At 46.1% G+C, this 14,106-nt stretch overlaps 1 protein-coding gene across 1 annotated transcript; it reads right to left on the reverse strand.

Moving 5' to 3' along the window:
- Window positions 1-3,326: 3,326 nt before the first annotated feature.
- LOC102447387 (olfactory receptor 6F1-like) lies at window positions 3,327-4,271 on the reverse strand. Its single transcript, XM_006135718.3, has one exon. It carries the CDS (start codon window positions 4,269-4,271, stop codon window positions 3,327-3,329), a length of 945 nt encoding a protein of 314 aa, XP_006135780.3.
- Window positions 4,272-14,106: the final 9,835 nt, after the last annotated feature.

Below are 14,106 nucleotides of genomic sequence, written 5' to 3' on the forward strand. Positions count from 1 at the left end.
GTGTGAGGTGCTGGGCCCTGGGGCTGCGGCTGGGCCGAGAGGTCTGATCAGAGATGGGCAGGGGCAGAACCAGCAGGAACGCAGCCTGGGCAGCGTCGTGTGGAACAGGCTGATGTTCCTGACTCTGGCTTAGGACACAGATAATCATCAGCTAGAAACCCTGCTTCGTCCTGTGCTCATTAAACCGTCCTCGTTAGCGACACGGCTACCAATGAGAGAGCCCATGCTAGCCCGGCAGCACTGGCCTCTCGGTGGGATTTACCAGGTGTTCCTGGCTCATTACACCTCCTCCTGCCTTAGCCAGAGTGCTGAGCAGCGCCGCGCCGGCCGGGGAGCCGACAAACCTCGCCAGCAATTAAGGGCCGGCGGCAGAAGCAAAGTTACCAGTTGTTTGAGTGGATCCCGCGGGAGGCCGTTAGCCGGGAGCGTTGCTGGGCGATGCGGGGGGGCAGGCCCAGAAGGGCTGATCAGAGAGGAGAGTCAGAGGCGCTGAGCGGAGTTAGGCCGGGGAAGGGGCTGGTTGGTTTCGGTGGCCAGTCACCCCGGCTGTGGGCAGTGACGGGACCAGGCCTGCGAGGCCCTTTGGGAAAGCGATTCCTTCACTGCCCCATGGTCCGGCCTAGCGAGGGGCGTACACCGGGAGCTGGATTGCGGGAAACCGAATTGCATACACACTGGAGGGTCCCCCTGGGTCCGCCAGGCAGCCCGGCCCAGCCACTGGGATAGAGGCAGCGCCCGGTGTGCAGGCCTCAGGGCCAGATAAGCCAGCGTTCGTGGGTTGTGACAGGCTTTGCTAAATATGAGTCAGCAGTGTGACACTGTTGCAAAAAAAGCAAACATGGTTCTGGGAGGCATTAACAGGGGTTTTGTGAGCAAGATATGAGAAGTCATTCTTCCGCTCTACTCTGCACTAGTTAGGCCTCAATTGAAGTATTGTGTCCAGTTCTGGGCACCAGATTTCAAGAAACATGGGGAAAAGTTGGAGAAGGTCCAGAGAGGAGCAGGAAAAATGATGACCGGTCTGGAGGTGTCCCTGCAGGATTGATGTGGTGACCTTCTGGGCAGCAGTTAAACCCATGGCATGCCACAGATTTATCCTGGAACCTGGTTTGCTTTTGGGACACCAGGAAAACCAAAAGGCTCCAATATAATTTATCTGTTGGCCATTTTGCTTTTAGTACATCAGGAAAACCCATAGAATTCAGTGGGGTTGACCTGCTGACCCGCTTGCTTCCAGACCCCAGGAAAACCCAGAGAATGCAAAGGCAATGACCCCATTGTCAGCTTCCTTTCAGGAGACCAGGGAAACCCCATAGAAGCTAAGGGGTTGAGCTGATGGCCAGCTTGCTTTAAGAGGTTGACCTGGAGGCCACTTTGATTTCAGGCCCTTTGATAAAACCAATAGTGCTGAATGGGGTTGACCTGGTGTCCATTTTTCTTTCCCGTCACCAACTCAACTGCGGCCACCACCTTGAATCCTAGGGACTGCCCCAAGGATTCCAAAGGGTTGACCTGGTGAGCCGCTTGCTTTCAGGACACCAGGTAAACCCATGGTCTATGTCTGCACCGGTGGCTTCTTGTGCCAGAAATATGCAAATGAGAGTAAGTGTGGAATATCGCCAAGCCTCATTTGCATACCTAATGAGCCGCCATTTTTGCAGGAGAGGCTCTTGCACCAGAAGGAGCATCTACCCTGCCCCTTCTTGCACAAGAAAAACCCTCTTGCACATTGCCATTATTTCTGAAAATAATCAGCATTGCGCAAGAGGGGTTTTCTTGTGCAAGAAGGAGTGGTTTAGACGCTCGTTCTGGTGCAAGAGCCTCTACTGAAAAATGGCAGCTCATTAGGTATGGAAATGAGGTTCAGCAATATTCTAAGCTTAGCCTCATCTGCATATTTTCAGCGCAAAAAGCTGGCAGTGTAGACATGGCTGTAGCATCTGAAGGTGTTGACCTGATGGTCAATTTCAGTTTAGGACTGCAGGTAAACCCATAGGCTATATCTACATTATGGGTTTTCTCAGCAAAAAATATGCTAATGAGGGATTCATTTGCATGAGTTGTGATCTCATTTGCATATTTTCTGCCGATCTGTTTTTGCCTTGCGGTTTTTGCTTAAAACCTCCTTTTCCCGACAGATTGGCAAGCCTTCTTTGGGGCGCAATGTGGGAAAAACCCTGTAACATTATCATTCTCATACAACTTTGTATTAAAATCTTGTCCTTTTAGATCCGTTTTTATTCTTATAGAATCCTTGTATTAAGAAACTTTCATTTACATATATATAGATCTTGTAAGCCTTCTTATAGAATCTCTTGTAGTAAGAAACTTTAAGGTAAAGAAAAAATGTCTTTTGAGCTCTCCGCTTCCCTTGATTGTCCTGTTGAAATAAATGAGGTGTGAATGGAGAATGAAAGGTGAGCACATCCAGAAACAGTCCCAAGGGTGGAGAGGGACTGGGAGCCAGGTCCAAGACAATACCTGTAAAGTGAGCTCATTAAGAAGAGTGGACATACAGACAGCCTTGGGAGCCAAGCAAGTGCCCGCCCTAGAAAGAACTCTGTTTAAAGCATTACAAAAGCAAGGTGATGACTAACAGGCTGCATGAGAGCGATAAATACGAGGCATCTTGCAGAGGGACACCGGGTTTTCGTCTTCTCAACATGGGAGCATCGATCCGGGTCGGCAGAAGCCCCTCCCCCATCTAACTCACCTGGCCAGTGTTAATAAAGCTCAGAATCATGTCCCCTAGATCCCTTTCCCATTCTGTGTGTGTGTGTGTGTGTGTGTGTGTGTGTGTGTGTGTGTGTGTGTGTGTGTGAGAAAGAGAGAGAGAGAGAGAGAAATGGACTGTTCCTTCCTAAGTGGAGCACTCTGCGTTTGTCCTTATTAAACTTCATTCTATTTCCCTCAGACCATTTCTCCAGTTTGTCCAGATCAGTTTGAATTCTGACCCTATCCAACAAAGGACTTGAAACCCCTCCCAGCTTGGTATCGTCTGCAAACTTAATAAGCATCCTCTCTATGGCAATATGTAAATGGTTGATGAACAGAACCAGTCTCAAAACAGACATGTGTGGAACCCCAGTTGCTATGCCCTTCCAGCAGGATTTGTGAACCGTTAATATAAACCATGGTACACCCACAACTTGAATAGTGTGTACAAAGGTGGGGTCCTCATTCAAAACAAAAGACATACTGGCATTGGAAAAGGTTCAGAGAAGGGCAACAAAAAGGATTAGGGGTTTTGAACAGATTTCATATGCGAAGAAATGAAAATAAGTTGATAATCAAGCCAGTAAAATGAAAGTCGTTCAAAGCTAACCTCATGTCCCACCGAATACCTTCCAGAAAGCCTTCTTCACCTCTTTATTTCTCAGTGTGTAGATGAAAGGGTTTAACAGTGGAGTTACGATAATGCCCAAAGTGTTGACAATCTTGTTGATCTCCAAAGAGTTTTCTGTGGAATACCTGATATATAGGAAGATATCGGAGCCGTACCACATACTCACTACAATAAGATGAGCAGAGCATGTGGAAAAGGCCTTTTGCCGTCCTTGGGCTGACGGGATCTTCACGATGGTGGAGATGATGCAAATGTAGGAGACCATGGTTATCAAGCACGATCCCAGGATGACGATGATTGATATGATGAGAACTGCGAATTGAAATGCCGAGGTGTCTGAACAGGAGAGAATGACCAAGGAATCGGGGCTGCAGAAGAAATGGTCGATGACATTAGAGCCACAGAAGGACATCTTGGCCATCAGTGAAGTTGGGCAAGATATGATCACAAAACCAGAGACCCAGGAGCCCAGGATCAGCTGAGCAGACTTGGTGTTGCTCATGATGGCGCTATAGCGCAATGGATAGCAAATGGCCAGATAGCGGTCATACGCCATGACAGTCAAGAGGAAAAATTCCGTACTGCCAAGGGCGAAAATGAAATACATCTGCAAGATGCAGCTAACGAAGGGGATGGTTCTGCTTTTCCCCAGGAAAATGGTAATTGCTTTAGGGACACAGGCTGTGGTGTACCAGATCTCCAGGAAGGCGAGGTTGGAAAGGAAAAAGTACATGGGCATTTGGAGGTGAGGATGGACCATGACTAGAGCTATTATGGCAACGTTTCCTGCGATTGTCAGGACGTACGTCGTGGTAAACACCACAGAAAGAGAGATCTGCAAATACTGATTGCCGGAGAATCCCAGGAGGATAAACTCCTGCCCATTGGACTGGTTTCCCGTTTCTACTCCATATGCCAACTCCATCTGTCAAGAGAAAAAAGATGTAATTGAGGGGCAGTTTTGTTCTATGGCTTGTTGGTCAGGACCTTTGCAAAGCTGAGGAAATGATTTAGAGGTCTAAGTCCCATAACAAAATAATCTAAGTTGATCAGGGCTCTAAAGGTGAGAAGTTTCTAAAGTATTTAGATGGCACAGTTGGAGATTTACAAAAATACATCAGCGGGTGAGACTTCTGAAAGTCCCAGCAATCATCCCTCTGAACCTTTTGCCCGTTAAATAACTTTGAAAGTCTGGCACTGAAAGATCAAAGCTCTTTTGCATATTGGTCTTTCCAACTCACCAACGGCCAGATTTTCAACGTATTGAGGCATGGGGAGCCAATGTTGTTATCTCATCTTGCCTTCTTTGTAGCAAAGGGTAGCAAACTTCTCCAAACAATGTCTAGTGGAGGTAAAGGTTTTTTTAAAACATTATCTTGTTTTTAAAATTCTCGCTGATGGAGAATCCAGCTTGATGGTTAGTAAATGGCTACAAAATTTAATTATTCCCAATTTTTCTCTAATGTCCCAGCCTGGTTTTGCCTGGCTGACACTTCCAGCCACTGTGTTGTGCTATATTTCTGTGTGCTGGACTGACTCCGCGTGAACACGTTTATACGTTGTGATTAATTCCCACCTACACCTCGCTTTCATTATGCTAACTAGACTGGGCTCCTTCAATCTGTCTCAACCTGGTGGACAGTCTAATCCTTGGCACATTCGTAGGGCTCTTCTCAAAAATCCATATGGATTGATGAGCCCGACAGAGCTGACTTCTTCTTTAATTATAATGCCCAGCTTTTCCCCAATGCTTTTCAGCAGTAGCTTTCAAAGCCTTTTTAAAAGAGAACCAAAGCTACCCAGGTGGTTTAACACTGGATTAAATTGCCTAGGTAGGTTGTGGAATCTCCATCACCATTTAAGAGCAGGTTGGACAGATGGACACCTGTCATGGATGGTGTAAACGGTGCTTGGTCCTGCCATTGACTTGATGACCTCTCGAGGTCACTTCCAGTCCTAGTGTTCTGAGATTCTTTCAATCTCCCTGCTTTACAAACTGAGAAATGATAAACCGGAGCAAAAGCCCCTGGTTTTGCAGGGGTGGGTGATACCTCTCACTCAGCTGAGATGGGGAACCAAGATTTTACTGTGGCAGAGAAATGATTCACTGTCCCTTTGTACTGGGATTTTGAAACGAGACTGAAGGTGATAAAAACCCAACTGCAAGTGCCATTCATTGTTTGGTCAATATTTCATTGCCATCGACTTGTTTGAAAACCTCTCCTGACACTTATCCTCTTTATTCTAAGGGAACCTAGTCTGGCAAAGCTCATACGGCCTTTCACTTGGTCACCTCTTTCCATCTCCCAGTTGCTGTCCGCTCCTGCGCTATTAACCAGTGTGGGTAAGGAATGGTGTCCGTAGCCCCTGTTTGTCAGCGAGTGGAGATGGATGGCAGGAGAGAGATTGATTGATCATTACCTGTTCGGTTCACTCCCTCTTGGACAACTGGCATTAACCACTGTGGGCAGACAGGGCACTGAACTGGATGGACCTTTGGTCTGCCCCAGTGTGGCCGTTCTTATGTTCTTTGGTTCTTATGTTCTAAGCCATTATCACTTGTCTGTTAAATGAGGAGAAATTAGGGGAAAAGGATCTGGCCAGGAGATGCATCAGAAGATAGGAGCGAAGTCCAATACAGAGACGAGCTTTTCCAGTCTTCTAATGTCCCACGCTCCTTGCTTACCGAGAGCCTGACCCAAAGAGAGGGGAGGTCCACGATGGTCTCTTCATTCCCTCTGGCAGACTTGGGGAAAGCGCGCGGAGCTCTCTCACCTGCAGATCCCCAGCGATGTGCCTAAGGAGGGTGAGCAGTGTTAGCTCCTGTATTGACAGACAGGGAAATAAAGGCACGGAGAGGTTGTGTGAATTTCACACAGCAAGTTAGTAACAGAATCAGGGCAATCACTAGCTCGTTTCCCATCTACCGGAGCAGGTAACAGCTGAGAGCGCCAAAGCTACCACATGGGCCGGATCCTCACAGGCAGTCAGGCGCTCAGAGAAATGTTTCACTGCGGCTATAAGGATTGGAAACAAGGATTTGTAGGTGCCTAGATTAATCTAAACCTCTCAGTGGAGATGCATTTCACCAGACACTCTAGTTGTGGAACAAATAAATTTCCCGTGAAATTGATCAAGTGGTGTTGTGGGCTACGAAAAGAGCCCACATATGAGTGATGTGAACCACCCTCTTGTAGGCTTCTGTCTCATTGACTCAGCGTCCTGCAGCTGCAGAGAGAGCTGCGCCCCTGTGGCAGAGGCCGTTATGGTCTCTTATGCCGTCAGGAGTTGAAAAAGGGAGAGATAAAGGCAGCATGTGTGGGAGAGAGGAAAGACGTGGTCATACGGGACCGACATGCTGGTGACTCGCCGTGGGAAACGCTTTCCTCCCATCAGCTGAGATCACCCCAAACGTGGAGACCGTTTGTTAACATGGAGATTTACCCGGCCTCCCTCGGGTCCTTCTCTCCACTCGTTTGGGGCGGGTGGGTTGGAACATAGAATGGAAGTGTCCTTGGTTCATTTCAATCATTGTTCTGGGGCGGGTCAGGGAAGGAGGGTGCAGGCAGCTCCAGAGACAGGACAACCCCAGCCCCCTCTCACTGGTGAGACACGTCTCTCCATGGCTGCTGCAGCTTCAACTGGCACAGCTGGGGGAGGGGTGCAATTCCCCCAGCTGGGGCAGGTCCAGGTTGATCTGCCCCCTGCTTTCCTCAGCCAGAATGAGGATGCAGCAAACTGGGCACTTTCCCTTCACTCCCTGAAGCAGGGAAGCAGCCAGCAATGTTCCAAAATGATTTGGAAGGAGGGATCTTCAGTGCCCCATGCAGGTCCCTAAAAGGCCCTGGGTGGGGAAGAACTCGGGCTGGTGTAATTCTAGACATGAGTGGGGCACATCCACAAACAGCCCCAATCATCTGCCTGGTGTTTCTTTGTCTCTTTTCCATTTGGTTTTCTGAGAAGCGATCTCATTCTGGGTACATGCTGTTTTCCCAACACAACACAACTCCTACACCACTCTGTTATGATCAAAGGAAGTTGCCTGCCGAACTGGGTGGCCCTAGTTCTTACGGTGTAGGAAGAGTTCTTGCAAAATCACAAACACACATGCACACGAATATACAAACCCACAATCTCTCTCAAAGAGGTACGGTAATTACAGGAGTTTTAAGTAATATTTCTGGGGTAGTCTCTCTCTCTCTCTCTCTCTCTCTCTCTCTCTCTCTCTCTCTCTCTCTCTCTCTCTCTCACACACACACACACACACACACACACACACACACACACACACACACACACACACACACACACACACACACACACACACACCCACCCCTTTGGAGGACTTTTTATCTTTTGTTGAGAGAACAAGCCAAAACCCTCCCTCCTACCCTGTGGTTGCTCACTAGAATGTAGCACTCCTGGATTCTGAGGGGAAAAAATCACCGCAAAAGAGGGAGCCATCTTTCTCCTCCACTTACACATCAAATATTTAAAGATTCCATAAACATCCTCCTAGCATCTCGTTCCATTCTCATTTCATTACCCTGCGGGTGACTTTCCCCTTACCTGCTTTGTTTACAGATGGCAACTGAGCAGGTCTCAGAAATAGCCCCAATTTGTATTCCTCGGATGTACCCCTGGAGATTGGGTCTCCACTGACTTTCTCAGACTTTTCTAGAATGTGCCAGCCCCTGGCTCGGTACAGACGCCATCCTCAGCTACAGACATGCTGGGGGATTAGGGAGCCTTGATCCTGTGTTTCTGTTCCCTTGCAGACTGAACCGTGAGCAATTGTTTGGGTTACCTGAAAATCACAACAGGTCAGACTGAGAGACGCCTGTTGGGATTTTCACAGAGCACCTGGGAAGCTAAAGGCCACCCATGGCAGTGAGCGTCAGGTGTCCATGCGCATTTGAGAGTCCCATTAGGTGCCCAGACACCTTTCAATTCTGACCTTTAGTGCCTCTTGAAAGTTAGGAAACTGCATCAAAATTTAACCCTGAGGAAGAGAAGAGTGAGGGGGGATTTGAGAACAGCCTTCAACTTCCTGAAGAGGGTTGCAGAGACGATGGAGAGAGGCTGTTCTCAGTGGTGGCAGATGGCAGAATGAGGAGGAATGGTTTCAAGTTGCAGTGGGGGAGGTCTTGATTGGAGATTAGGAAAAACAATTTCCCTAGAGGGTGGGGAAGCCCTGGGATGGGTTCCCTAGGGAGGGGGTGGAATCTCCATCCCTAGAGGTGTATAAGTCCCGGCTTTACCAAGCTCTGGCTGGGATGATTGAGTTGGGGTTGGTCCTGCTTTGGGCAGGGGGCTGGACTTATTGGCCTCCTCAGGTCTCTGCCAGGCCTGGGACTCTGTGATTAATTAGTGTGATAAGTGGTGTAAGATACAGAATCATAGAATCATAGAATAATAGGACTGGAAGGGACCTCGAGAGGTCATCGAGTCCAGCCCCCCGCCCTCAAGGCAGGACCAAGCTCCGTCTACACCATCCCTGACAGATGTCTATCTAACCTGTTCTTAAATATCTCCAGAGAGGGAGATTCCACCACCTCCCTTGGCAATTTATTCCAATATTTGACCACCCTGACAGTTAGGAATTTTTTCCTAATGTCCAATCTAAACCTCCCCTGCTGCACTTTAAGCCCATTACTCCTTGTCCAGTCCTCAGAAACCAAGAGGAACAAATTTTCTCCTTCCTCCTTGTGACATTTTAGATATATCCCCCTTTTAGATATTTGAAAACCGCTATCATGTCCCCCCTTAATCTTCTTTTTTCCAAACTAAACAAGCCCAGTTCATGAAGCCTGGCTTCATAGGTCATGTTCTCTAAACTTTTAATCATTCTTGTCGCTCTTCTCTGTACCCTTTCCAATTTCTCCACATCTTTCTTGAAATGTGGCGCCCAGAACTGGACACAGTACTCCAGCTGAGGCCTAACTAGTGCAGAGTAGAGCGGCACAAAGTACCAGATGTTTAATGTCATTCAGATGTCTAAAGATACGCAGTCATCACTATAAAGGCCTGTTCCTGAGATATCCTGCTGGTGTGCCCTAGAGTTCCCCAGTGTGTTTTAATGTACAGTTTGAACCTCTCTAATAAAGTTCTGAACCAGATTGGATATTGTCTAGCGGCGTTACCAACCCTGCCACTGCTTGCTGGGCATTTAGAATACTTTGAGAGGTAAATTAGAGTCATGTAACCACGCAGAGCCCTGAGAGACTGGACTGGGAGTGGGGGTGAGGGGTAAACAAACCTTACGGGAAACTTGGCCACACCCATGAAAAGTGGACATCTGAATAACTAAAATCTTGCCGGACCACAGACGTTTCCAGACCAGAGAATGCCGGATTAGAGAGCTTCAACCTGTCGCACATTTAGAACCCCCAGTTGACTCAATGCAGATTTGACTTGAAAGGTGAGTTTGAACATCCAGAGAAATTGGTACGACTTGCTCCCTTAGTACCATTGTGGAACTCAGCCCTAGTGCTCAGCTAGCCAGCGCTACCAAGTCATCATTGTGCTTGTGAGTTCTGGAGCTGACTAGAGCATTTGCCATCCCCATGGGGGGAAGATAACCGGGGAATATCAGGCCTCAGCATTGGAAACACAATGGAAACGTGCTAGACTAAGGACTAAATAGCATTTGAGTGAGGGACAAAATCATTGCTGAAATTACGCAGCTGGTCTTCCTTCCCTTTCCGGAGAGGTAGGTTGGGATCTTCCAGAAAATCAAGGGAATTAGGTGCTCGACTCCTGTTAAAATCAATGATGTTTGGGGCACTAATTTCCTTTAGGCACATCAAAAATTACCAGTCCAATTTGACATTGGATTGAATGGAGGAAAGAGTAGGCCCTGCATCAGATTCTAATCCCATAACGATGTCAGATGAGCGAGAGAATTAGAACGTGGCATTACGGGCCCTCAATTCCATCTGAGACTCATGATCAAATTACCAGGCGTGGGAGCAGAGATTCCCCCTTCTCACGGGTCGGTCTGAGTTGCTGCCTGTATATGAGCAGTCCAGACGAGAGCCAATGTGTTTGGGGGCAGAACACAGGCCACCTGTTCCCAACCAGAGCTGCTGGCCAGATTCTGTCAGAACCCATTTTGTTCAGAGAATGTCGTACCCTCCACCTGATCTGCCTAGTATAACCTAAGAAGCTCTCCAGTAATGCACTTGGCATCCACTGACTCAGGCCAGTGCGGCCCTCAAGACTAAAGTCCTAACCCGAGAGAAATCTACAGATGATACGGGAGGGCCTCTGTCATATTGCCCATCCACACTTGTCTTCCTGGAGTATCATCTGTCCAATCCTCCTCTTTGTCCATTCGTCTAGTCAAACTTGTGTTCTCCTGCCCCTTCCCATCTATCTCAATCTGAACTCAGTCACCTTTCTCCTTCTCTCTCGCTTGCCTTTCACTCTATCTATCTATCTATCTATCTATCTATCTATCTATCTATCTATCTATCTATCTATCTATCTATCTATCTATCTATCTATCTATCACTAATTGGGACAGGCATGTCACTAACAGGGATTGTCAGGCAGGTGCATTTCACAATCCTGGTCACTAAACTCTAATTGAAAACACGTCCTGGTTCTTGGTCCCTGCTGGGCTCATTGTTCATGTCCCTTTATCGAAAAAGGGATGTAGTTCACACATACCCTTAGAATCTAAAGGAGTTGGTGTGATGACCAGCTTCATTTCAGGACTTCAAATAAATCTTTGAAATCCAAAGGCTGCATCTACAACTACACTTCCCTGTGTTACTTGGGGTTCTTTCAACTCAAACCTCTGAGTAACTTTTACTTTCTGTTAGGTGGTGTCAGGAAATAAGTCAGGGTAGACACGGTCATCCAACCAATAGATGGATGGTACAAACAGGACAACACAAGAGTGCTTTCACTTAAAGCTAAACTTTAATTAGTCTCAGGCACTTACATATGTCTGCAACAAGTTAGTAAAACACCCCTGCCCTCGATAATTACAGAAGTTGAGTATGGCTCTCGAGTGACACCGGGCAGGCTTCTGATGGCCAGTCTTCCATCTGCCAGTGAGGATGGAGATGTGGCCAGATGTGAAGAGTCCTCAAGGGGTCCTTGAGGCATCCCTCCAAGTGTTCCCCAAAATTGTCCCCCTAACTCAAACTTTCCTTCCCTATTTATCCGTTAGTATTACAATAAGATGTCACTCAAACACTTGTAAGTCAAGCACTTTTTAAAGGTGAGGCAAGAGGTTTTATTTTGATCATCACTTTTACCAGATGCGTTTTTTTTCTTTTTCAGAGACTTCATGCTTCGGGGCCCTGAGAAATCTGTCTTAGGGCATCTAGACAAACTTCCTGCTTTTCTAAATGTAGGATTTCACTAGAGATTTCGGTCTCAGGAAGGATGCGGGGTCAGGCTTCCCTCTCTGTGGCACCCATACTCCCCTTCTTCCTCCTCCCTAACTAGGTCATGCTGTCTAGGCCTATTTTGGGCCTTTTAGCTTGGTTGCTAAAGTTTAATCAGTAAGCAATAGTGGTTCAGGCACATTACTGGATTTGCCGAAATCTTCCTGTACATATGCACCTTGGGTCTGACCTAAGGTATGTAACAGACTCTGTGGAGTCTGATTTTCTGGGTAGAACAGTCTAGACACCAAGGGCACGTCTAGACTTCTGGGTTTTGTCAACATAGGCTTTATTGACAGTATCTGTTGACAAAGCCTCTGTTGACAAAGAGCATCTAGACTACAACCAGTTCTGTTGAAAAAGCAAGCCACTTTTTTGAAAGAGACTGTAGATGCTCTCTTCTGAAAAAGCATAGTGTGGATGAAATAGCGTCTTTTTTCAACAGGCATTATTGCTCGTAGAATGAGGTTTACCGTGGTTGACAAAACTGAGGTGTTCTGTCGACTTGCTGTCAACATAATGCCGTGGTAGTGTAGACACAGGTATAGTTTTGTCAACAAAAGTCCATTTTTGTGGAGAAAACCCTGTAGTCTAGACACACCCCAAGATAGTATTCCTGTCTTTGCCTTATGAGTGATTGAAACTTACGGGAACCTGGCATTTTCAAATAAGTTAGATCAATAGAAGCTATTGTGAAAAGAATGGCTATTAGTTCACACCAGTGCTTTGGTGTATTACTTCACCACCACCCCTGCCCAGACTTCCACAATGAGAATGTCCCATTCCTTCTTGACCCTACTACAGTGGCCCTGGAAAACAGTTGGACATAGTCTTCTTTCTTTTTTCATCTTTGTCTTCTTTTGTCTACTTTCCTCTTCATCTTCTTTCTTCTTTGTTCTTCGTTGTCTTTTCCTTCATCTTTTTTAATCTTTTTTCATTGGTGTCTTTCCTTTTCTTTAGTCATCTTCTTCTTTACCCTGGAAAACAATTGGTCATGGTCTTCTTTCCTCTTTCTTTTCTCAACTTTGTCTTTTTTCCTCTTTTGTCTTTGTCTATTTTCTTTTTTCATCTTTGTCTCTTTTCACTTTTTCTTTCTTGCTTTCTTGCTTTCCTTTTCCTTTTCCTTTTCCTTTTCCTTTTCCTTTTCCTTTTCCTTTTCCTTTTCCTTTTCCTTTTCCTTTTCTTTCATCTTCATCTTTTTCTTCGTCTTCTTTTTTCTTTGTCTTCTTTTTTCTTTGTCTTCTTTTGTCATCTTCCTCATCATCTTCCTCTTCCATTTTTCTCCCTGCTCCGTGCGACACCCTATTAGATACCTGAAAAATGCTATCATGTCCGCTCTCAGTCTTCTCTTTCCAAATTAAACAAGCCCAATTCTTTCAGTCTTCCCTCATACATCATGTTCTCTAGACCTTTAATCATTCTTCTTGCTCTGCTGTGGACCCTCTCCAATTTCTCCACATCTTTCCTGAAATGTGGTGCCCAGAACTAGACACAATACTCCAACTGAGGCCTAATCAGTGCAGAGGAAGGTGAAAGAATGTCTTCTCGTGTCTTGCTCACAACACTCCTCTTAATGAAGCTCAGAATCATGTCCCCTAGATTCTTTTCTCCATGATTCCTTCCGAGACAGTCGCTTCCCATTCTGTGTGTGTGTAAAATGGACTATTCCTTCCTAAGTGGAGCACTCTTCATTTGTCTTTATTAAACTTCATCCTGTTTCCCTCAGACCATTTTCTCCAGTCTGACCCTATCCTCCAAAGAACTTGCAATCCGTCCCAGCTTGGTATCATCTACAAACTTAATAAGCGTCCTCTCTATGGCGATATATAAATCATTGATGAACAGAACAAATCCAAAAACAGACACTTGTGGAACCCCACTTATGACCTTCCAGAAGGATTTGTGAACTGTTAATATAAACTATGGTACACCCACACCTTTCATAGTGTGTACAGAGGTGGTGGCCTCATTTAAAAAATATTTTCACATTGGAAAAGGTTCAGAGAAGGGAACAAAAATGATTAGGGGTTTTGAACAGATTCCATATGAAGAGAAAATAAAAAGACTTAGGAAAGAGGAGGCTAAGGGAGGATATAATAGAGGTCTATAAAATCATGACTAGTGTGGAAAAGGTGAATTAGGAAAAGTTCCCATAACATAGGAACTAGGGGTCACCAAATGAAATTAATAGGTTGCAGGTTCAAAACAAAGGTGTTCAAAAGTTTAACATACAGAGGAGGAACATCAAAGATGCTTTCGTTGGTAGCACCATTTTGTCTAGGCCTGTCTCTGTCCAATGCAAACTGGAAAATAAGTTGATAATCAAGCCAGTAAAATGAAAGTAGTTCAAAGCTAATG

This window comes from Pelodiscus sinensis, chromosome 30 (genome assembly GCF_052426305.1).
Source record: "Pelodiscus sinensis isolate ZL-2025 chromosome 30, ASM5242630v1, whole genome shotgun sequence".
In the NCBI taxonomy this organism is placed as follows: Eukaryota; Metazoa; Chordata; order Testudines; family Trionychidae; genus Pelodiscus; species Pelodiscus sinensis.